At 51.1% G+C, this 24,436-nt stretch overlaps 1 protein-coding gene across 7 annotated transcripts in view; it reads right to left on the bottom strand.

The window, feature by feature from the left end:
* The window catches only part of MICAL2 (microtubule associated monooxygenase, calponin and LIM domain containing 2), a 210,018-nt gene that overhangs the window by 102,517 nt on the left and 83,065 nt on the right, over nucleotides 1-24,436 (bottom strand). For all 7 annotated transcript variants that reach the window (XM_080641865.1, XM_080641871.1, XM_080641866.1 and 4 more), the window contains exons 4-11: nucleotides 16,788-16,995; nucleotides 12,782-12,898; nucleotides 11,925-12,026; nucleotides 9,768-9,923; nucleotides 7,273-7,373; nucleotides 2,487-2,744; nucleotides 1,177-1,292; nucleotides 261-387 (exon numbers count right to left, since the gene is read on the bottom strand). In XM_080641865.1, the coding sequence (XP_080497991.1) occupies nucleotides 261-387; nucleotides 1,177-1,292; nucleotides 2,487-2,744; nucleotides 7,273-7,373; nucleotides 9,768-9,923; nucleotides 11,925-12,026; nucleotides 12,782-12,898; nucleotides 16,788-16,995 (1,185 nt within the window). The remainder of the gene's footprint in view (nucleotides 1-260; nucleotides 388-1,176; nucleotides 1,293-2,486; nucleotides 2,745-7,272; nucleotides 7,374-9,767; nucleotides 9,924-11,924; nucleotides 12,027-12,781; nucleotides 12,899-16,787; nucleotides 16,996-24,436) is intronic.

Below are 24,436 nucleotides of genomic sequence, written 5' to 3'. Positions count from 1 at the left end.
TGAGGGAGGTACACTTAGCAACACACACGGTGACAAACTTGTGTAAATGTATGTACAAATGTATGGACATCCACTTACATGTGTTCTATTTCTCTCCTGTGGGCTAGAGAGGTGCTGATTCCACATTACTCTGTGATTCCCCTAGAGCCACTTTAGGGCCCAGAGGCCTTGGTCCCAGGGATGTGCCGAGATTTCAGGTGACCCCTCCTTCCCACCGCTCAGTGCAGGGGACCCAGACGAGATCCCAGGGAAGGACTTACCTGATGGGGCCGCACACAGTGGGAGTTGAGGTTTGGGTACCGCGTGCCTGGGTCCAGTGTGTACTGCTCAAAGTTCTTGTTGATGTTCTCTGGGGTTGTTTGAGGTAATAGCCGGTAAAGACTTTCTCTGAAGGGAGGCAGGGCATGGGGTTGGGATTGCTCTTGAAGCCTAAGGCCTTGGTCCCCACCCCACCCTCTCCTGCTCTCAAGGGCTTCTTAGATGTGTTTGTATAACCCTTCCCTGCAAAGCCTGACCCTTGTGGTTCTTGAGACCTGCAAAGTGGGGGAGGTTCAAGGGGTGCAGAGGAGGCAGGAAGGAGCCTGGGAGGTGGGGAAGCTGGCACCTCCCCCAGGCAGAGCTGGCAGCACAGGGACCTGTGGTTTTGTTATAACCGCCATTCAGCCACATGGGCTCTGGTGGCCTATCCCCCATGACCACAGGCCGCCACACCCAAGACCAGCCAAGGCCGGTCCCCACCCACCAGTCCTTACTGCTCCCAGGCCACCAGCTGCAACAGCCACGTGGCCAACAGCAGGGGTCTGGGAGGAAGCCCAGGTTCTCCTTGGTGATCAGAGAACCAGCCCCCAATAGGGTGGGGCACTCAGCGCTCCCATGGCAACTTCCCCCAAACCTCTTCTGGGTCCCAGGCAACTGAGCAGTGCTGGAACCCCGACTTCAGGACTACCCCAGATGAAAATTTCTCTTTGGCACCGAGGACCTATGGTCCTGGCCCCCAGAGAGTCACTGAAGGAGGTAGATCGTGATGGAGAACATGTCCTTGGGGACCCGACGATCAAGCTACATGTGGGAAGGCAGGTGGGAGTGGACCGAGGCTTCATCCAGGTGCACCTAGCAGCCAGCTGTGCTCCCTTCCTGCCCCCCACCCCCAGCCCGGAGCCGGGCCCACACACTCACCTCTCAGCCAGCAGCTCCAGTGGAGGAGCGCCCTGGTCCCAGCTCTTCACCATCCAGGCTGTGTCAAAGGCCGCCAGGAAGCCACGGGCACAGCCTGTGCCCATGGGCCAAAAGGGCTGCAAAGAAAAATGGACATTTGGGGTGATTCTAACAACTCCCAGCCTGCTATCCAGTTCCATCCAGCACCCTCCCATTGCCAGGCCCAGACGAGGGTCTGGGGGTGCGGGGTGTGGGGTTGGGGAGGTTGGGGGGTTGGGGAGGTGACTGGGCAGCCGCTAAGATTCACCACAAATACAAATATCCGCAACCCAAGCCCTAGGTAAAGGGGCCTAGGACACAGGAACAGCAAAACCGCTCTGGGGCTCAAAAAAGGCAGAGGCAAACTCCCACCCTGGGGAGGGAAAAGGGGAATGTTTCATAAAAGATGCATTTATGCTGACTGAAAGAATGCATAGGATTCAGATTTAATCCATGCAGGACCAGCGGGGATCGGGGGGTGGGGGGGAGAGATAGTGGGCAAAGTCTCAGTGGCTGGAAATGGCAGAGCCTGGTGGGTGAAGGGCCCGTGTGGTGTGGGTTCAGCGGTGATTATGGAACAGAGTACTGAGGAGAAACTGAGAATGGGTGTGGGGTGAGGTGCTGAGTGCTTAACCAAGGAGCTTAGGTTGTAGTCCACAAACATGGTGAGCAAGGGGCGAGTCATCAAACTCCCTTCTAACTAAACTGTCCCGTGCACACCCACAGCACAGTTTGGAATTTGATGCTTATCTTGGGATAAATACATAAATACATAAACACATTTTGGTTAGTGGTTCCCCTAAAGATGAAAACAGATCCCTTCTAAAAGCATTCATGTAACCTAAGGATCCTAGCGTTTGTGGATTTTCTGGGAAGCCTTTTGAGCAGGGAGGTCATGGACAGAACCTGGACTTTGGGCCCACATGCCTCTCTTGCATCCTACATGACCTCAATGTTCTAAGGCCACAAAGACCCACCCACATGAGGAAGGGATCTTGGCCCAGCTGAGGGTCCATGTGCTCTGAGAAGGATGCCCTGAAGTGCAGACCAGGCCCCCTGAGTTTGTACTTCAACAAAGAGGTCAGCCCAGAAGCACCCCGATACAGACACATGGACTCCCCTGGATTTAGTGGAAGGACCAGCTCTGAAGCCAAGCTGGGCTTGGTGGAGTCCTGCTGACTGGCCGAGGGCCTGCCCTCCCCTGGCTGTGTGACAGCAGAGGCTGCCAGGCAGACATAAACGGGGGATCTCTCTTCAGGCAGGAGTGAGGGGGCCCCACACGCCGGCGGTACCTCAAGCAAGCTGTCGCCCACCAGGGCCACGAGCAGCTGGTGGGACTGACGCTCGCGCACCAGGGCCGCGTTCTCCGAGGCGTACATGCAGGTGAAGTCGAACATCGCCACGTCGGGCTGCTCATAGTGGTTCATAGCAAAGTCTAAGGACGGCAGCTGGTAGTTGGTGGCGAAGTCTGCAGCCTCGCGGGCATAGGAGAGCAGGTGGTCCTGGTTCACGTTCTCTGCACACAGCAGCATCTCCGTGTCGATGTAGTCCTGTGGGAAGAACAGGAGCACAGTGTGGCCGCCTGCCCCTCCAAGGGCAAGGACTGGCACCCCCTCCCTCGCAGAAGGACTTGGAATGGGGTCTGTTCAGGGAGGCTAGTCAAAGCAGATACAGAAAATCAGGGACCAAGGGAAGAAAGAGGAACCCAGTCAGCCAGCTGTGAGGGTTAACAGAGTTGTGATTAAGTATCCAAGGCAAAAGGGAAATGAGATCTAGCACAGCTCTCGCCTTATCAGAAAGAAAGCAGCACTGAAATTCCCCGGCGAGGTAATTTTTTCCTGGCACTAAGTTCCAAGAGAACAGTCTCACGTAGGGGTTCCAACAGAGAGCTTGGTGTTGTAATGGACACTGAACATACTAATGGTCTTGCAGCAAATACAGCAGCATCTTCCATATGGCTGGTTCTCCTGATAACTTCAGTGAAATTAAAAGAGAAAAGAGTGAGAGAAACAGTGAGTGTATAATGAACTAAGCTAAGCTGATGTGGTCCAGATGTGCAGTGTTCAGTGGTCAAACGAGACCAGAAAAGAAATGGGTGTTAGCCATCACTCAGACTTGCTCTCCAAAATTCGTTTCCCCTTTTCTCCACAGGCTGAAGGCTGCTCAGGGCCCTGCTCTCACAGTATTAACTGCTATACTTCCTGCCAGCGGGTGGAGAACCTGAGCCTAGAGGACCACGATACCCATCCTGGAGGGACCTGCAGGACACCTGTCTCCCAAGTCTAATCTGCTCATCGTGTGGTGAAAGAAACTAAAAGACCATCTTTCCCAAAAGGTGACACAGAAGGTGCACATCCCTGGGGGGGTGGGGGAGGAGGCGGGGCAGGGACTAGTGTGTATAAGACCGACACAGGCCTTGGGTTATTGGAAGCAGCAGGTTAAGTCCCACCTCTGCTGTTTACCGACTGAGTAAATGTGGGTAAGTTAGTAAACTCTTCTGACTTTCCATTTTCTTACTTGTAAAATGGGGATAACAAACTTCGTTCACAGAGCCATGTGAGGACTGGAGGGGACCGCGTGGAACCCCCCGCCTGACGCGGGCGCATGGGAAGGGCTCAATGAGTGGGAATTCCTTTCCTCAATCACCATGACACTGAACGCAGCCTGTGGTGAGTGCAGCCTGGACACCCCCAAGGCACCAGCAAGAGCATTTACAGAGAAAACACAGTCTCGTCTACAAACAGAGTGACTTGCCGGGTTCATTCTCCCCACAGCCACGCCTTCAAATACCTTGTCCCGGGAATTCCGATATTTTCACACCCACACCACGACCCCAGAGTTGCATCGGCCTTGTTGGCCTGAGAGCGCTTTGTTAGGTCACGGCGTTCAGGCTGGAGCTCCAGCTATTTGATTTCCCTTCTCAGACCTGTTCCTACACTTACATGGTCACTTCCTTCCCTTGCAGGTGTGGAGTGGAGAGAGGGAAACATCAACAGACAGGTCTCTCAGAAAGCCCCCTCTTCAAGACATGCTGCAAGCACCTGGAGGTGGACCAGGCGACGGGTGAGTGTGGACAACATGCAATGTCTGGGGCCAATGCCCCAAGCAGGAGGGCGGGGACCTGGCAAAGGGATGGACCCCCCAGGAGGCACTGGGATGACAGTCAACCTGGCCTGGGGCTGCTGGGAGGAGCCAGGGGGCCTTGCAGGGCAGGAGTTGCAGGTGAGTGGGTGGATGGCAGAAGGAGAGCTCTAGGGAGGGGGTAGAAACAAGGACATGAAAGAAAAAAATGGGACTGAGGCTCTGGGGAAAGTGGGCAGGCACGGGGAAGCAGTTCTAAATTCCAATAAAAGGAGGGGAATGAAATTGGGCCCCATTTGCCACAGGCCCAGGGAACTGAAGCAAGGCTGAATGCTAGACAGACAGGTGGGAAGCAGCAAAAATGAGCAAAGGCGGGTAAAACAAATGGAAAAATGGTCACCCCAAGTGGTGAGCTGGAAAGAGGTTGGAGGCCAGAAACGAAGGCCGGGCAAGGCCTGTCCAATGCTTCAAATGAGGGTGGACTCAGGCTCGGGAGACCAGCTGTGATGGGCATCCACCTTGCACACCTGGCCGCCAAGCTCCCATCGTGGTGAGACCAAGCCCGCTGCATCCCGGAATCCTCGCCTGCGCGTGGGAGGGCCAGCAGAGGCAGGGAACCCGGGAGTGTGCCCCTCCCTGTGGGGGAGAGCCAGGTGGGCACAGCTGGGAGCCCAGAGGCTTGGTTTCTTGAGGAGAACGTTCCTCTCCCTTCAGAAGCCATTGAAAGCAGCCCAGAGATCAGCAGGAAAAGAGGGGGAAGCAGGTCAGTCATTCAGTGAGCCTGTTCTCGGCACCTCCTGTGTGCCTGTAGGAGGATGCTGACCCACAGGGGGAGAGGGAAGCAGGGAGGACTTGCCATTCCTCCAGGAGCAAGAGATGAATGTTAATTCAAGTGGCCCAGGAGCAAGAGATGAATGTTAATTCAAGTGGCTCAGGACACCTGGTTTGGCTCCCAGCTTATGCAAATACCATAGAGCTTAGCAGGACCCTGGAGGTAGGCCAGAGCTCCTGAACTGAATGGGTGTCCAGTTCTCCCATATCCAGCCAATTTCTAGGTAAGAGTCCGTGTCTTATACCTACAGGCCCCTCAGCACAGCTCAGAAGATGCTCCCAGAGTCTTTGAGGAGGGAGGAAAGGCCTGGGTGAGGACAAGCACGGGCTTGGGTCTGCTCCCCGCTCCTCCATATTTACGATATGTGGGACCAGAGTGAGCCACGATGGAGAGCCCGAGATGGGCGGTGGAGGGGCTCAGACAACGCCAAGGAATCGAGTCGCCATGAGCAACATGCTGTGGCCTGGAACAGTGCCCTGGCGTGACCTGGGGGAAGCTTAGCATCCAGAGGCTGGAGTACTCAGCCAGGGACTCAGGAAACCCAATCACACTTTGCCTAATGCCCCCAGGGATGGGCTGACAAAGGCACCATCCCCCACCCCCCACCCCGCAAAGGTACCCATTGCACCTGCACCCCTGGCCCAAATAGTCCTTCACTATCTGACACAGGCATCCCGACAGAGGTGGCAACTTTGAGAGCAGAGGAAAGAAGGGGAGACTACCTTGCCTCCCCCCAGGGCAGCAGGGGGCACCCCATGTTGAGCCATTGCTCCCACATCTGCTGGAGGCTTCATTCAACCCCCTCCCTCATTCACACCCCCCTTCAGGCAACTTAGGTTCTCATCCAACCACTGAGCAATGCAGAGGAGGCCCAGGGGAGGGCTGGGTTACGAGTGCCACCCGGCCGCTGCCAGCACGGGCTAGCGAGAAGATAGGGACATTCTTCTCTGACAAGCGGCAGTGAATGGTCACCACGCTGCTTGGCTGCAGGCTGGTGCGAGAGCAGGCTGACCCTGGACTGAGATCCTTATCTCGAGGCTGAGGCGGCTGCAGCAGCAGCGGCAGGATCAGGAGCTCAGGAAGGAAAGACTGAACTCCTGACCAAAGCCGCATCCAGCCCAGGGCCCACCACTCCATGCTCCTTCCTCCCAGTCCTGCTCTCTATTTAGGCAGGGAAACGTGGAGGCAGGAAGCAGATGCCAGGAAGCCAGCAGGACAAAAAAGCAGGTGCCAAAGCAGGCAGAGAAGGTGTGGAGGGAACCTGCAATCCACTGCGTGTGGGCGCAGTGCTCTGTGTACATTTTTAAAGGTCCTCTTCCAAACCACCCTTTCAGACAGAAACTATTACTCCTACTCTGCAAACGAGAAGGCTGAGGTTCACAAAGGTTAGGCAGCCTAGTCGCCGCCCTGAGTTAACAGGTGGTAGAGCCAAGACTCAACTCAATGTTTTAATCCTCACCTGAAGAGCGGGGATATTTTTTCCCATTGACTTTAGAGAGAGTGGAAGGGAGGAGGGGGAGAGAGAAACATCAATGTGAGAGAGACACATCGACTGGTTGCCTCCCACATGAGGGCAGGGATCGGACATGCAGCCAGGTATGTGCCCTTGCCTGGGAATCAAACTGGCGACCCTCTGGTATGCAGGCCGACACTCTAACCACTTAACCACACCAGGCAGGGCTCAACTCAAGTCTTTTTTACGACAAGAGCTTTCCCCTTCTATGACAAGGGGGCTACAGCATGAAATTCACAGTGAAAGTATCTCTGTGTCCCACTTGGACAAGAAGCCCCCATTTTCCTCCAAATGACTGTGCCCTCCCAGAAAAGAGGGCGGGGCTGAAGGAGATGTGCGGGAGAAGAAGACTCAGGTGATCTCTCGGGGGCAAAGACCCACACTAACACCTGGGTTAAGGACTCAGCCCCCCTGCCATCCTCCCCCCTCTACCCCCCGCCCCCCCTCCCCCCCAGTTCTCTGCAGAAACTCCTCTGCATGCATTGGTGTGCGCTGTTTGCACAACACCAAGGAGAAGGAAAGTGGTGGAGGCGGTCCCTTCCCCACCCCCTTGTTCAGTTCCTGGCAGGACCATGGCTGCTCCTACACTGGCTGATGCTGCCAGCCCGGGCGCAAAGGGGAAGGCAGGACATAACAGCCCAGAGAGACGTACGTTGATGATGACCCCTTTGTCGAGCAGACTCTGCTTCTTGGCGGTCATGACAAAATAGTGGGTGCAGTCTTTGTAGTAAACAATGTTCTCCAGATCGATCCCTGAAAAGAGAAGCGAGCGTGCGCTCAGTCCCGAATGCTCGGTGCCCAGTGTGCCAGGAGCTCCGCGTTGCCTGCATATTTACCTGCAGCGTATTCACGCTAGATACATTTTAAAGACATGACAAGGCTGAAGAAAATAAAACCGAGTGCCAGAATTTACACAGCGAATACAGCTAAGTGAGGTTTCTACCATTTCCTGGCTCCCTGTGAACACCAGGTGCCCCGGCAGGAGCAACTCAGGTGAGAGGGCTGGGTTGTATCTTTTTCTCACTTTCCACCCATTGCAAAGACACTTTATAGACTAGGTTTCTGCATTTAAAACAAATGAGAGGAGAGCTTAGCTCAGTGCTTCTCAACGTGGGGACCCCAGCCAGAAGCCTCTGAGAACGTATTAGAAATGCCAATGACCAGGGCACCACCCGGCCTGCTGAATCAGAAGCCCCGGGAGTGACTGGATTTACCTTTGAGAAGCACTAGCTTAGCTTCTTCCAAGGGACAGAGGGGAGCAGATGCATGGCAATTATCCGCAGTCTACACGGAGGCGTGCTGGGTAACCATAGGAACCCCGTTATTACTACTAAATAGGAAACAGCCGGCAAGGCAGAGGGCCCCCAGAGAATCAGAGGAAATCAGCGCTATCACTGTGCGAGGGGCCGTGTTGTGAAACAATGGCCAAAGGTGACGACCACAGCAGAGTTTAAAGGAAGCCCATTCAGACGTGTGGAAAAACACACCCCAGGTCCTGTCAGAATTTATAGTTGGTGGTTTATTTAAGTATTTATTTTCCTGGTTTTTGAGGGGAAGGGAGGGTTGGAGAATTCTTAAATCATTCAAAGGGACATAATCTGCTGAAAGGAAATCCTTTTTTTTTTTTTTTTAAATAAAATAATACAACCTTGCTGAACTTCAGAGGGTCAGGCAGTGGGCACACATCACGGGGGCCAGGGAGAGGCCAAGTCTGGCTCAGTAACAAACCCCATTCCTAGAAAACTAGCTTAACAAAACAATCCCCAGAAGCAGTTTTAGCTGTGACAGTGAGTAACTGAAAGGTCTAAATCAGAAGTCAGCAGGCTTTTTCTGTCAAGAGCCAGAGAGTAAACTTTGGGCCTTGTAAGCCCTCCGGTTTGTGTCCAGCTCCTCCTGGTGGAGCAGTGCCTGCAATGAGGTAACCGCATTGGTGGGGGGGGGGGGGGGGTGTTCCATAGACCTTTATTTTTAGACATTGAAACTTGAATTTCATATAACTTTCAATTTTTCTCAGAATACTTTCCTTTTGATTTTTCTTCAGCCATTGAAAGATATTTAAATGATGATTTGCTCGAAGGCAAGACAGAAACATGTGGCCAGCCAGCTTGCCACCCCATGGAGTAAACAATTAAGCAGTGACAATACATCCACTGAATGAGCTATTTTGCCAAAACTGACCATCAGGACGACGAGGCAGCCAAGGGGACAGTATTTAAAATGTGAGGCTGAATGAGAAAAGCAGAATAACAAAGTGTATTGGCACTATCAGGAGAGCTAGGTCCATGGAAAAGGTAGGGATGCAGGTGAAAAATCACCGAAAAGGATCACTGAAAATGAGGAGTATGCTGGGCCAGGTGGTGCTGGGTGTGGATGATTTACTAGTATTTTTAGTGTAAAGATTTACCATTGTTGTCACACTGCCTTTTCAATGTCTTAATTGGGGGCAGGTGCCTCACTTTCCCCTGGGCCTGCTTTATTTCCCCCCCTCCTTACTGAAAGTCTCCCTCTACAGAACGTGAGCTCCAAGAGTGGGTTTTGTTTGGCCCACTTCTCTGTCTCACACCCTTGAACACCGTCTGGCACCTCATAGGCATTCAATGCATACTTGTCAAGTAAATAAATGAATAGTTCCTCAAGGCCCCGGTGAGTGTCAAGCTCCCTGGGCATCCCTGGACCCCTGGGAGGAAGGGCACCTGACACACTGCACAAAAGCACCTGGGCTTCTTCAGGGACCACCCCCAGGTGACTGGCTCCCCACTCAGAGCGCTCCCTGAATCTCATACTGATCTCTGCACAGCCCAACCAGGCTGCATTAGGAGGGGTAATGTGGGGTCCCACCCTGGACAGGAGCCGCTTTGGGTGGGGACCATGTCAGCCTTGGCTTTATATCCCACAATATTCAATCCCAGGACATAATGGGCATTCAGTAAATGTTTTTTGAGAAAATAAATATCTATAGTCACATAGAACATCTAGAACTTTCCCTCAAGAATCCCTCTTGTCCTGGAAGGAATCCTGCCCATTATTAAGGAGAAATCCCTGCTTCCACTCAATCGGCGTGAGTATCCCTTTCCCTAGAGCTGGGAAAGGCAGCTGCTCCTCGGGGAAGGGACAGTGGCCTGGCTTGGAGAAAGGTGACAGTCTCACCTGTTTCTTCCTTAAGGTCCTGGAAGAATTTCTGATTGAAGATGAAGGCCACGCCGCTGATCTCCTCCACCTTGGCCTCGGCGGTGCTGTTTCTGTTTATGAAGTTGGCGGTGATTGCAATAGCCAACTTCCCACGGAACTCTTTCCTCCTGAACCCTGCGGAGGGAAAGAAAAGGAGTGGGTCTGTCTTCTGGACTTGGTGTGAAAGCTGGAAAAGATGACTGAGAAAGCTGCTCTCTGACGCCCATTGGTCAGCAAAAGCAGAATTCTGCATCTGGGGTCAGGGGCAGGCAGCAATGCCGGGCTTTGTACCAGGGGAGAGACACATCACCAGAGGCCTTTCTAAATCAGTGAGACTTTCTCCTTTTCTAACATCTTCAGGACCCATTTACCCTGGCCAGGCTTCGACAAACAAAGGCTAAAGTGATCTTCTCTGACAGGCACCCACCCTGTTCAGGATGTGTTAGACCCACGTGCACTAGAAACTTATACAATTAAAGCCTCTTTGTTAACATTTTCATGGTTTTCCCCCCTTTAAAAAATAGGAGTATGAGATTGAATTCCTGGGGGCAGAAACATTAACAAATTTTCTGCCTAGCCAGTGTAGCTCAATGGTTGAGCATTGACCTATGAACCAGGAGGTCATGGTTTGATTCCTGGTCAGGGCACAGGTATGTAGGAGGCAGCTGATCAATGATTCTCTCTCCTCATTGATGTTTCTATCTCTCTTTCCTTTCCTCTCTGAAATCAATAAAAATATATTGTTAAAAAAACACACACAAAACAAATTTTCTTTCTAACTCAAGTCCAGTGGCTGGCACTTAGCATAGATTCAATGAATGTATGATAAACAGATGACTTATAATTAATGTAGTACAGCGATTCCTTGGGGTCCTTATAGTTCTCAATGCTTTACATTGAAATTTCTTTTTAATGGTGGTAAGAACTCTATACCCAATTACAATGTGTTTTCATTTCCTCCCCATACCAACAAGCAATTCTAGGACGCCAGCTGCGGGTTCTATAATTCATCTCATTCCGACATTGTCCACCCAGATACAGCATCAGATTCTGCAGGCAAAGGACTCAGTCCCACAAGACTGCCCTCCACTTCAGAGGCCAATTGCAAGCCCATGTTCCTGACCAACCAGCTACAGTTGGGAGGCGCTAGGGACCCCTGGCTTGGATTAGATTAATTTCTAGAGCTCACAGAACTCAGGGGAACATTTTACTTACAAGATAACTCAGGGACAGCCGATGGAGAGAGGCATAGGGCAAGGTATGGGGAAAGGGTGTGGAGCTCTCAAGCCACTCCCTCTCAGAGCATGCCATTGTCCCTAAATGCCACCTGCTCACCAACTTGGAAGCTCTCCGCACCCTCTTCCTTCCTTTTTTTTTTTTTTTTTTTTTTTTTTTTTTTTTTAAGGCTTCTTTACTTAGGCATGACTTAGTAAATCACTGGGAACTGGTGATTGAACTCAATCTTCACCCACTTCCCGCTCCCAGGAGGTCAGGTGGTTGGACTGAAGGCATTTCCTGGCAATGCAGTTCCTCTCTCAACCTCATTAGATCCTAACCCAAGAAAACATGTGCTCCCAAGTTTACAACTCAGAGAAGCAGTTCTGCACCTTGACAGTCTGGGCAAAACTCATCTTCCTGCCCAGCACTGAATGTGCTTAAAAGTCATGAGAATAGAAGGGCTCCTCCTCTGGAGTATTATCCTCGACAGTAAACTGATGCCATTAATAATATATACATGCTTTTCTGAGATGAAGTCAGTAGGAACGTGCTTAGCACCATGGCTTAAACGTTGGCAGGTGCGTTCAATAAAGGCAGGTTGATTTTTTTCTTTTAATTTTTATGGCACTTAACCTTAACAAAGCATTTGTACATAGGAGTCCTTCCACAGCCCTTATAACGATGCTTTAACAGGGTTTGATTTTCCACATTTTACAGTTGGAAAAACCAAGGTTCAGAGAGAATTAAATGGCTGCTCTCTAGACGCTCACCTCAGGCACGACAGGGTGGTCTGCCCTTCTATCAAGACCCCCTCCAGCTTTGGCACCTGTCACCTTACCCCCTCTTCTCCACCCTCTTCCAAATACTCCCCCTCCCACTTGTATCCCCATCCTTGGCCCCAAAAAGAAGAGTCTTCACCTTCCAGTGTGTTCCTGCGGCCATCGGCACCGATGATGACATCAAACTCGAACTCCGACAGGGAGTGGTCAGCAGGGAGAAATTCTGCCCGCCAGCCAATTTCTAACAGGACAGAAAAAGGAGATGAGTTGGCACAGAGAATGGTGGGAAGAGAGAGTGATTATACCCCCTCTGGTTGGCCATGAGAAAGGGACAATGCCCCCTGGTGTAGGCGCCCCAGACAGAGCCTCCAGAGGAAAGACCCGGTGCTATCCAGACTCACACTGGAATGTGAAGTCCTGGCTTTAGTTTCAGTTCAGTCCAAGATGAAGTAAACCAGCAGCACCAACTCCATGCCTGGTTTTATTGGTTTCTATAAAGGCTGGGGGTCTATCCTCAATGATTCTCAAACCAGTCTCACTTGCACCTTATTTTTTTCCCCCAACAGATTCTACCATGTTCTCTTCATATTCCCCACATTCCTCAGGGCCCTTCCATTGCTAAATAGACCCAAAAGGATGTGCAGGGTGTAATGAAACCAGTTGAATCCCTACTTCATTATGCTCAAAATGCTCCATTGTGCAGCACACGGTCTTTTATGAAACCATATTCAAGTGAAGCCTTGATGGCTACTCATAATCAGAATTTAATATCCCCTGGAGGTCTGGGGTTTTGTGGCTTAATAATATATCCCCTGGGATCTGAAGAGCAAACCTAAAGTGATAGCAATGGTAAAAAAGAAAAAAGGTAAATAGCCATTGAGGAAATTATGTCAAACAGCTCCAATAAGAATAACTGTCAAATTCTTGAGAGCTGCAGATGTAATTTCCATCTTGCAATGTCTCATTTCTAGACAGAAGAGGACAGTTATACTGTACTGTGGTTTTCTTGATCTTCAGGAGGCTCCAGAACCTTCACAAACTCCACATTCACATGGATTTCAACTCCCAAGATCAGGGCCACCTTGAATAGGATGAGCTGTAACTGACGAATACCTGTTAGAAAGGAAGGGAAGCAGAGATGAGCTGTCAGAAGCAATGCCTGGCTGCCTCTTGTATATAGAATATTATATAATTGCTGCTCAGTGATCTCCGAGTATAGCAATCTATATATATATATAAAGAGGAAATATGCAAATTAGGCTGGGATGCCATAACCAGTCACGACCAGACAGGAGGAGGTTGCGTGTGCAGGTAAGGCCTGGAGCAGAGATGGAGACAGAGACGGGGGCCAGCGAGCTGCTGTGCCCCAGCTCAGGCCAGCCCCCTGGAGCCAGAGTGGACACAGACAGGGACAGGGGGGCCGGCCCACAGCCTCCGTGGCAGAGCTCAGGCCCACAGAGGAGATGGTGGGCCCGCCTCCCGCAGAAGCAGTGTGGCTCCCTCCCACCTTCCACGGAATCGGCACGGGTCCCTCCTGGCTCCCGCGGAAGCGGCCACTTGTATATCAATAATGATAATTACTGGGCACTAATTATGTGTCAAGTACTCTGTGTCTTCTCATTTAACCCTTACAGTGCCCTTTTGGGATAATTATTCTCATTTTATAAGTGAGAAATTGAGGGTTAATGAGGCTAAGTGACTTGCTCAGGGTCACATGGAAGCCAAACTAGAATGTGGACCCAGCTCTGTCTGATTCTAGGACTGTGCTCTACTTGTCAGATCATGCTATAATGATGGAGGCTCTCTTTGCTGCCTCCTTCCTCAGCTGGGTTCTGGGTTTAGTAAGATAAAGATGAAAAAACAGGAGAGAGAGAGAGTAAAACACCACAAGTAAAATCAGCCATCAATTGGCTCATTCTTTGGGAACCTAACCCTGAGCTCCTAGCCACCCAGGGTAAGTAGTGAGGTGGGGAATTCTCTCCACAAAGGTGGGCTCATACCCTGGCCAGTGTGCTCAGTGGTTAGATTATTGGCCTGTGCACCAAAGGGTCACAAGTTCGATTCCTGGTCAAGGGCATGTACATGGGTTGCAGGTTCAATCCCTAGCTCCAGTCAGGGTGTGTGCAAGAGGCAACCAATCAATGTGTCTCTCTCACATCAATGTTTCTCTCTCACTCACTCTTTTTCCCCCACTCTCTCTCTGCATCCCTCCCACTCCTTCCTTCCACTCTCCCTGAAAAAATCAATGGGAAAAATATCCTCGGGAGAGAATTAACAAACAAACAAACAAACAAGAAAAGCTGGACTTATGTTCTCAACTTCTCATCTGAAACCCCCAATATGGGGCACCCTGTTTCTCTACTTTGTCCCCTAATCTTCAGCACAAACATGGTTGCCTCCGAATATATTTTTGTAGAGTACAGTGTTAAACTCTCTGTGGGTCCCTCTGTATTTCATGGTCTTTGCTCATTTAACATTTACTGAACATCTACAATGAGCCAGGTACCATGTTAGGTCTAGGAGATAGGACACACCCCCTCTAATGGGGGAAACACAGGTACACAGAATGGGGCAGGGCATGGTGGTTGGGGGCAGAGCTGCAGTCCTGAAAGCCCAGAGAGGAGGAGGGACCAAGAATACCACATCTCATGGAGAGAGGAAGGAATATGGAGACTATGGGAGGCCAGGGCACTTGGGAGCTAGGAAGCTTCTGGAGACCTTGGTGAAAAGCTCATGCTCAGTGGTCGGGAAGAAATCAGACCACAATGCAAGGAGGCATGAATGGAAAGTATAGACAAAGTTTACATCTCTTTCTAAAATAAATACTTGGAAGTAAAGAAAAGTGATGGGCAATAACAAAGGACAGATGAGGGGCAGTGTGAGATAAGAAGTGGGAAGACTAAGTGATGGGGCAGGTGAAAAGGGATGAAGGAATCAAGAGGGACCAGTGTGGAGAGGAAGTGGTCAGCTCTGCCTCTGACATTGGGTTGGGAAGAAGGAGTAGGTACACGGGTAGAGGAGGAAGGAGAGGGGGCTGGAATGGGAAGTGCCTGCTGGTGGCTTCTCTTCCCCAGAGCATGGGAGGGAGGCCAGCTGCTATGAATGAGGAGGCTGTGGTGGAGGTTTGGAACAGCTACTGTGGGAACTGGAGGAAGATGCTGACACAGGACAAGTTGAGAACAGCTGTGCAATGCTGAGGTCCAGGACACAGCTGGGGCTGGAGACCATGGTCCGTCTAGAAGGAAGCCGATCAGCTGGGCCTGGAAACAGGCATGGCCTCTCCTTATAGTAGGCTATATGTTTCCAGCACACAGTAGGTGCTCAATAAATTATACCTGCCTCCCTTCTCACAGGCACTGGAGCTGCCCTTGACAATGATCACTGAATCTCAGTTCCACGGTCCTGCCAGTGCTCCTGCACACTGGGATATTCCCAAGGACTAGGACTTAATTGGGAGCGGAGAGGGGCTGCTGGCCCGGAAGGCAGCCCGACAGCCCTGGGGCTCTCCCAGGCCTCCCAGTGCCCTGTTCTGCCTCTCGGGAAGGTCTGATGAGAAAGTGATGCTCAATGCTGTTGTTGTAAAGTGGTAACCAACATACATTCTTTCAATGGGTGGTAGGGAATATCCTGAAAGCTGACGCTGCAACTTTCTGGGCAAATCCAAATTGCTTTCCAATGGACTCATGGAATTTTCTCATCTCAGAGCAGGAATAAACTCTGGGGCTGCTTCTGGTAAGTTCTCCTGCATCTGACTAAATTACACCCTATGTAGCTGATAATTCTCTCCAGGCATTCCCACTTGAATCCCATACCCATTTCCCATCAGTTCTTATCCTCATAAAAACAGTTTTCAGGATTCTCCTCCCACCCATGTTTTGAATTCTGAATTTTGAAACTTGGGGGCCCTGGCTGCTTCTTGCTCACTGTACATTGTTAGATGTTAAGCATTTCCTGAGTACCTACTATGCACCGGTAGGTACAATGATAAGCACATTACAAACATGACCTTATTTAATCCTCAGTGATCCTGGTAGGCAGGCATTAATCACATTTATGGAAGACAAAACCGGGGCTTTGAGAAAGTAAGGAATTTGACCCAAGTCACATAGAAAAAATGGGCAAGACAGATTTTGGAGCCAAATCTGTTCAAACCTTGAACTCTCCCCATAGTATTAACTGCCCTAACTTTTATGAGTCACTATATGTAAAATGGCTAAAGACCTCCTTCCTTTATGGGAGGGGGAAGGCTGCTCTCCCAAGTGCGTCTGCACAGATCTTGCCCCATGAGACCCAGGCATGAGTAACATCTGGGCAGAAGGGCCTCAGCTCTCACCTCGCCCTACCTGAGCGTTCAGGGATGGCCCAGGCCCCAAAACCCATGTTCTCTCTTTCCCCTCCTTTTCTGAATGAACATGATGTCCTCTCCTTTTAAAGCGCAATAAAACTTGGTATGAGGAGTGGTGGCATTCCTCTGTCCTAAAAGCTGCCAGTGTTCCCCAGAACTGGCAATACTTCCTGCCCAAAAGGCCCTCAACAACCTGGCCCATTTAATAGCTTTGTGTGGCTCCCTCTTCCGAACTCCTCTAGCAAGCCTGACTCCTCTATTAAAGCACATTTCATTACTGACAGAACCTCGGTGAGCTCTCTCGGTGCAGAGTATGCTATGTACCTCTGCCTCGGTTTTCCATATTTCATTCATTCACTCGGCAGAAGTTTATTAAGCACCTACTATGTGTCAAGCACTCTTTTATGCTCTGGAGATATTCTGGTGAACAAGACATGCCACAGTCCTTGACCTCATGGTGCTCATAGCCTATGGGGGGCATAGCACAGGGCCTGGCCCAAGGCACAAAGCAGGCCCTTCACTAAATATCTGCCAGTTGGATGTGTGGAGCTCCTAGAGACTTGCACGATGGAACATTCTGGGGACTCCTCAATGTGCAGAGATGTGTCCCCAGGTCAGCCCCCTCCCTCATGGGGTGCCACCACTGGTGTCACTCACTGATGTGGTCGATGGAGCCAGCACAGAACTTCCCATAGAACTTCTTGGCTCCCAGGCCCCGCAGGTCATGGATGGTGAAAGGCCAGAGGTGCAGTACGTTGTTCCGGGAGAAGGTGTCCCTCTTCTCCACCACGACCACTTTGGCCCCCAGGTAGGCAAGTTCAATGGCCGTGCGCAAACCGCATGGTCCTCCCCCAACGATGAGACACTGCAGAAGAGAGAGCGGAGAGAGACACTCAGTGACTCTAGCATCGTAGACACAAACCCACAGTCAGCAGCAAACCCCATCCACCCAAATCGACCAGCAAGTGCAAACAAAACCAGCACCTGTTAGGACCTGCCATTCATCCACCCAATGTTCACCACCTGTGGGCCTGCTGTGCGCCAGGCACTGGGCCAAGCCCTGTGCGGGATGCAGAGGTAAAGGGACTTGGGGGGAGGCACAGTTAGATAGATGTGAGGTTCAGAGTCAGACTGAACTGGGCTTACGTCCCAGCTCTGGCATTTGACCTCTTAGTTTCTTCATCTGTGACACGGGTCTGCTACCCTCTCCTTGTAGGGTTATTAAAAATAAGATTGCTTTTTTAAAAGCTTATGGTGCATCTTTGTGACCTTGCTTAGGCAATGGTTTCTTAGATGTGATACCAGGACCATAGAAGAAAGACAAAAGAAGAAAGAGATAAATTGGACTTCATCAAAATGAAAAACTTTTGTGCTTTAAAGGCTACTATGAAGAAAGTGAAAAGACAACCCACAGGTGGGAAAAATATCTGCAAATCATATATCTGATAAGGAATCATTATTGTAAAAAATTTTACAGCTCAACCATAAAAAGACCAAGAACCCAGTTAACGAACGGAAAGACGATCTGAATAGACATTTCTTTAAGAAGATATATAAATGGCCGATAAGCACATGAAATGATGCTCCACATCATTAGTCATCAAGGAAATGGAAATCAAAGCCACACTGAGATGTCCCTTTATACCCACTGGGATGGCTGTAACCAAGAAGACGGACAACAACAAGTGCTGGCGAGGAGCTGGGGGAACTAGAGCCCTCGCACTGCTGGCAGGAATGTACAAAGGTGTGGATGCTTTGGAACAGTTAGGCCTTTCCTCAAAAAGTTAGACTCAGAGTTACCACGTGAGCCAACCACTCTACTTCTAGGTTTATACTGAAGAGAAATGAAAACATACGCCCACACAAAAACTCGTACACAAATGTTCATAGCAGCATTAGTCATAACAGCCAAAACAACCCCAGTGTCCATTTGCTGACGCAGAACAAAATGTGGTATAGCCTCACCTAGAATATTATTCAGCTATAAAAAGGAATGAAGTGCTGATATATGAATGAGCCTGGGAAACATCATATTAAGTGGGGGGGGAGGGGAAACAGACACAAAAGGACACCTACTGTAGGAGTCATTTATATGAAATGTCCAGAACGGGTGAATCAACAGAGACAGAAAATAGACTAGTGGTTGTAAGGTAATGGGAGAGGGAGGAGGAGATTGGGAAGTGGCTGCTGAAAGGTATAGGATTTCTTTTTATGGGGATTAGATCATAGTGGTGATTGAACACATTTGTGAATATACTAAAACCACTGACCTGTATGCTTTGAATTATATTTGTTATGGCAAGTGAGTTATATCTTAGCAAAGTAATTATATGAGAAAAAAAGCATATGGTATCAAGTGTGACACACACTAGTAGAAATCAATAACTAGTTCTATATGGAGCCCCGAAGGGGAAAAGCTAATCCTACTTGGTAAGCTGGAAAAGACTTCACAGAGAAGGTCTTTAAAATCACATCACCCCCATGATCATCTCCTCCTCTTTATCCTCCTCTTCCATCATCATCATCATCATCACTCCACCACCACAGCCTATGTTTGTTGAGCACTTACTATGTGCAGGCACTGGTTTAAGTGCTTTATGTGTTTTCGCTCTCAATCCTCACAACAAATCTAAGAGGAATATTATTATCCCCATTTCACAGCTAGAAGAATTGAGGCACAAAGCAGCTAAGTATGTGGCCCATGGCATCACAGATTGAAAGGGGCAGAGCCAGGATTCAAACCTAGGTGGTCTCACTCCAGAGCCCACCATACTGTTCTGACTCTGGTTTGCCAGGAATAAAAAGAAGAAAGAAGATTCAAAGGGAAAGAAAGAGAAGTTCTAGATGGATGGAGAGAAGGATACTTTGGGGAAGGGAGGAGAAGGAGAAGAGTTTGTCTGAAGCCAGATGCTGAAGGTCTTAAAGGACAGAAATAGGGGTATGGCTTTGGTCCTGTAGGCGTGGTCACGGTGGGCAGAGGCGACAAAGAGAATTATGTGCACGTCCCATGGTAGGTCTTAACGGACACTGTGATGTTGAACAAGACTTCCCCAAGAAAGCTGCAGCCATTTTGGAGAGAAGGGTAGACACAATGACCTAGCTAGTTTTGTGGGACAAAGCCCTTTATTCAAACAAAATCTTATCAGGAGCACCAATACTGTTTTAAAAAAACAAAAACAAAAACAGCAGAAAAGGGCAGTATTCTGACAGAGAGGATCAGAGACACCCCTACACAGCACCCTGCCCTACTCCCAGGCAGCCCTGGGGCAACTTCCCAAGGTAAGAGTTCACCTGGGGGGAGGGGGGCGTTAAATAACTCAGGATACCCCAGCAAGGCGAGAGGGAATGAGAGCTGCACCCACTCCTCACAGCTGGACACTGCAGAGGCATTCGGAAACTTCCCTTCTGCCGGGAATCTAACCTTATCTTACAAAAACGCATTCCCCTTCCCCTAGCAAATATTCCATCATCCAGTTATCACTCATCGGGGGCCTGCAGCGTCCCAAAGGGAAAGAGCAAACAAGCCTATCAAAGCTCCCACACCACAATCCGTGTGGCTTAGGGTCTGTGGACACCCCACGGGGGAAATGAAGTCACCGCTGAGATAGGACTCCTTCCAGGGGTGCTGGGAGTGGGCGTGCAGCTTCCTGGGCTTCCTTTCTGGTGGGAGCTGACTGGCAAGAGCCAACTCCCCCGAGGCCAGCTCCGCGTCTTATCTCATGCCCCCAGCGCCTCGGGCTCAGCTGGACATAGCCAGACCATGACGGGCTTCTGAAAGCCAGACTCCAAACCCCAGCGCTTGCTCGTGAGGTTGGCTTTGGGGTTAGGTTTGAATTCACTGCATTTCTTTGCAGTTAGTGCATCTTTTCCTGTTTGCCGAGTTCTGTCACTCCAGGGCCAGAGATGGAGAGGGGGCGGGAGGATGTGGGGTGAGGAAGGGCAGGAAGAGAAGGAGGGGAGCCCTCCTGCACCCTTCTATCCAGGATGCCTAACCCAGTACTGCTTCCAGGACAAGGCAGGACACCCCCTCCCACCAGTTGGGGGGCTGCTGTGCATTTTTCGTGCACACAGTAGCTGGTGTACTGCTTCTGACCCTGCCCTCCCCGGCTAGACCTGGGTCCCATCCGTGAAAGCTCTGTTTTCCCACCACCCTGGGCCCCAGCATATTCTTCAGGCCTGAAATTGCAGAGACACCACTCATACCACAACCTAAAGTCAAAGTAAATACCAATGGGCCTACTTATCTAAAGGGGGGAAATTTGGTGCAGATGTATCAAGGCAGGAGAGAGGGCTGGCTGGCAGGGGCCAGGCCAGTTCCTCTTGGAACACGCTTGTTATGATTAACATGGGAACTTGGAATTCTGACGAGAGGCCAAATGCCCCCGCAGCTACACACCTGGGCAGAGGAGCAGGCAAGAAGAAGGCATCCCCGGGGTGCCCGCAGTGGGTGCTCTGGATGTTGGGCTGGTCCAAACACCATGGATGTAAAGGTTGTGATACTTTCAACCCCCAAAGAGCTGTCCACCTTTCCTGGGCCCAGCCAGGCTATCCCTGCTGAGGATTACTGCCAGGAAAGAAGACTATTTACTAAAACTCAACCCCGCAGCCCCAAATTGGGTTGTGCGTTCCTCCCACCGGCTCTGTCCTTAGTGCTACCCCAGAAGTAAGCTGCCCGTGGTATAATTATCTGCATCTGATTCCCAGGTCAGCGTGAGTGTCCTCTGTCTGCTCAGAGCCCAGCACAGGGGTGGGCACACAGGAGCCTCAATAAACAGTTGATGGATGAATGACCTTCCCACATCCTCACCACCCAGCCAGTTCTGGCTCTCCATGCCTAACCGGGACACTCAGTACACGTCAGCCAGGGTTTATGTCTGCAGATTCCCACCCAGGCTGGGGGAGCTGGGGTCTGCCAAGGCCACCAGCATCACAGACGTCAGCAGATCTGTGCGCTCGGGCGACATAAATTTATTACCCAACGGGGAACAGGGTCGATCCAACACCAGCAGGAAATCCATTGTACAGATAAGCTTGGCCGTACTTAGGCTCCACATTCACAGGGAAAGACAAATACCACATGGAAAAGTCGGCCTCCTGTTATCAAGGGGTGGGAAGAGGGGATGAGGGGACTGGCCCACCGTCAAGGCCCAGGGCCGGGGTGGCCCCAGAGCACACAATGCCTGTGCCATTCCAGAGGAACCCCGAAAACACTACCCACTTCTTGGTGACACATGCATCTCTCAACCCACCAGTGGGTGGGGGTGCTGGGACTGCACCAGGAATGCTAACAGGATTCAGTCCCCAGAAGGAGTCACAGGGGAACCAGGGGCTAAGCCAGGGGTTAGCTAGCTAGCCGTCTGGAGACTTGATTTCCGGTTCTGAATTCTGCTTCTGATTTCCTGGGGAGCTCTGTGTGCGGACACTCCAGGGAGGGGGTGCAGAAAGCCAGCACTTGGAGGCAGCAGGCAGATGTGGGCTGCGTTCACCAGCTTGCTTCCCCAGGCTCTGCACCTCATGGAGAAGGACGATTATCGTGTCTAAACGTACTGAGCCCACCCAGCACTTTCTACTTGCCAGGCACAGTCCTGATCCCTTTATGCATTTCACCTTTCCAACTGCCTCTGCTATGTCTCAATCATCTCCACTTTGTAAATGAGGAAACGGAGGCGTGGGAAAGTTAAGCAACTGGCTCCAGGTACCCACTTCATCCCCTTTTTTGAGTTTTTTAAAAAAAGAGACCAAAGAGTGTCAGAAACTTCTCCACGATCACAGAACCAGTGAGTGGTCAAGTTTGGATACCAACCCAGGCAGTGTGGGTCCAAGGCCTGTGCTCGAAACCGCTCAGTAAAGCCTGACCTCGGGCGTGTGGTCAGTGACATGAGGCCTTTTCTATTCCTTCCCTGTCCCGAGTACAGAGCGGCCTCCAGAATGCAGCTGGGGTTCAGGCTGCGTGCTGGGACTCTGCATGAAGGTCTAGGCCCGTGTCTGCATCGGGGCTGAGCTTGCTCTGCTTCCCTGGATAGCAGTTTACAGGTGGATGGAGCTAGAGCCCATGTAAGCCCTGGGCAGCCGCTCGGGCAGGTGCCACGGCAGTCGTGGGTTTGGGCATGGTCAGTGCGAGCCTTTTCCCGTGCCCGGGCAGCAAGACGAGCCAAGAGACACAGGGTCATGCGTGTGCTGTCTCCCTGGTAGCAGTGGCCCTCCCAGCCTGCTGACCCATATGCCACCTCCCGGCTTCGCTTTGGTTCCAGGGACGTGCCACCACACTTCCTGGTGTGGTTTCCAGCCTCGCTGGCTTTCAGGACATGCCGCTTATCTAACCCAGGCAGGAGGGCCCTGGCTGTTACTGGGTTACCACGAGTCAAAACAGCCCAGGGCAGAATCACAGGATTGAGAGCGTTCATATCCAAGGGCCAGCCACATGCTATTATGAGGGGCTTGCCTTGGGGGCCTGGCCTCACAGCCCTACTCTGCAGGACGCTGCTAAGGGGGGTAGCAGGGGGCGTGGAGATGGGATCAGGAGAGATGCAGTCACCTAAGGTTTAGCCATCTAGCCATGGAGGAGTCTCTGCCAAGGTGGCCAGGCAGGGCCTCTTCGTGGTGACTTCAAGGGCCGTTCTCATCCAATTTGACATGTCTGCCCCCGTCGGACTCCCTGCCTCTTGGTCACACCCAGTTATTCCTGAGTAACATTACACACCACTCACTAACCTCAGACAGTTACAGGAAGGACATGGAAAAAGACATCCTGCTCTCTCTGCCTGCTCTCCAGTAACACTCCTCGGAGGCGCTTCCATCCTCCCTGCCTTCCCTTCCAGCCTGGCTGCCGCCCGCCTCTCACAGTAACCACAGGCTCTGCATTTCATGGCGAGCCTTACTGGCAAACATGCTGCCCTCAGCCGTAGGTACACTTAGGCCCCTGGTTTGGGGTGTATAAGTACACTCTCAGGGCTCTGCTCCTGCCTCTGGGTGCTGCTCACACCGCACAGCATCTCCCCACCTACGGTGCCACCCCCAGACCAGCCCCACGCCAGGGGGAGAGACCCACAAGTCCCTTCACTTCAGATGTCAGAGTGTGTAATCAACAGTGCCAACTCCATCCCACCTTCGCTGGTGCCTGGGCCTCCACCCCCTCCTGGGAAGAGCAATAGTAGTAACAGTGTCCATAAAGCCACAGTGTTCATAATAAAAGTCAGAGCCGCCACTGCCTGCCTGCCTATGGTGCGCAAAAACTGTGCTAAGCACTCTAGAAGAAACGCACCTTGTTTCATCCCTGGACTAATCCTGACTTAGGCAGATTCGCACCATTTGGCAGATGAGAAACCTGGAGTTTGGGAAGGTTAAATGACTTGGTCATGGTCCCAGAACTAGGGACCCTAATCTCTGATCCCAGAGTCCATGCTTGAGATCACAACCCTATATTAATTCCTCGGGACAGTATGTGCTAGAGCAGTAACATGCTCCCGTCTCAACTGAGATGCTGAGGACCAGTGGGACCACGTTGGGGGTCTGTAGAGGATGCAGGAGAAGGCTCCTGTTCCCACAGCTCGGGAAGCTGTCCCTTTGGGGACCAAGGAAAACAGAGGCAATGACAGCTGCATTGTTTGGGACTACCTGTGACCACTGTAGGGATTCGCTGGAGGAACAGGTTGATGACTTAGGTCAAGAAAGGGCCCCTCCAGGAGATGGCCTCTGAATGGAGATTTAAAGCTGGGATTTGGAGAGACAGGAAATGGCACACTGAGGTCCAGGCTGAGAAGGAGGGGGATGGTTTGGAGGGAATGGGGAGGGAATGAGGTGAGTGTGGTGCTGAGCAATGGTGGGAGGACAAAACCTCTCTGGGAGGGAGCCAGATGGTGGAGGGCCAGGATGTTAGACTGAGGGTCTGAACTCCCCCACTCCCTTTGGCTACTATGGATTTGGAGTAGAATGAAACTAGTTTAGGACAGTTGCTTCCAGAGCAATAACAAAGGTGGTAAGAAGAGAGAAGAGACATAGAGGTGAAGAAACCAGCTCCCCAGCATTGGAAACAGGCGATCCACTCTCTTGAATCTCCTCCCTCTGCATTGACCAAAGATACTCAGGTGCCTTTGCTGGTCCCCCCTCTTCCTGACGTCTGCACTTGGGAGTGCCTGGGCTTAATCTCGGTCCTCTTCCCTTCTTGACCTTTCCTTTACATCATTTACTTCCATGGTGTTGAAGGTCATCTGCAGGCTGATTATCCCCAGCCCCCAAACTCCCAGACTCATAACCGATGGCTCACTGTCATTCCTAGCAGCTCTAGCAAGCACTCACATGTAAGAGAT

This window comes from Plecotus auritus, assembly GCF_963455305.1.
Source record: "Plecotus auritus genome assembly, chromosome: 9".
In the NCBI taxonomy this organism is placed as follows: Eukaryota; Metazoa; Chordata; class Mammalia; order Chiroptera; family Vespertilionidae; genus Plecotus; species Plecotus auritus.
This window is presented reverse-complemented; position numbering and strand designations above follow the sequence as displayed.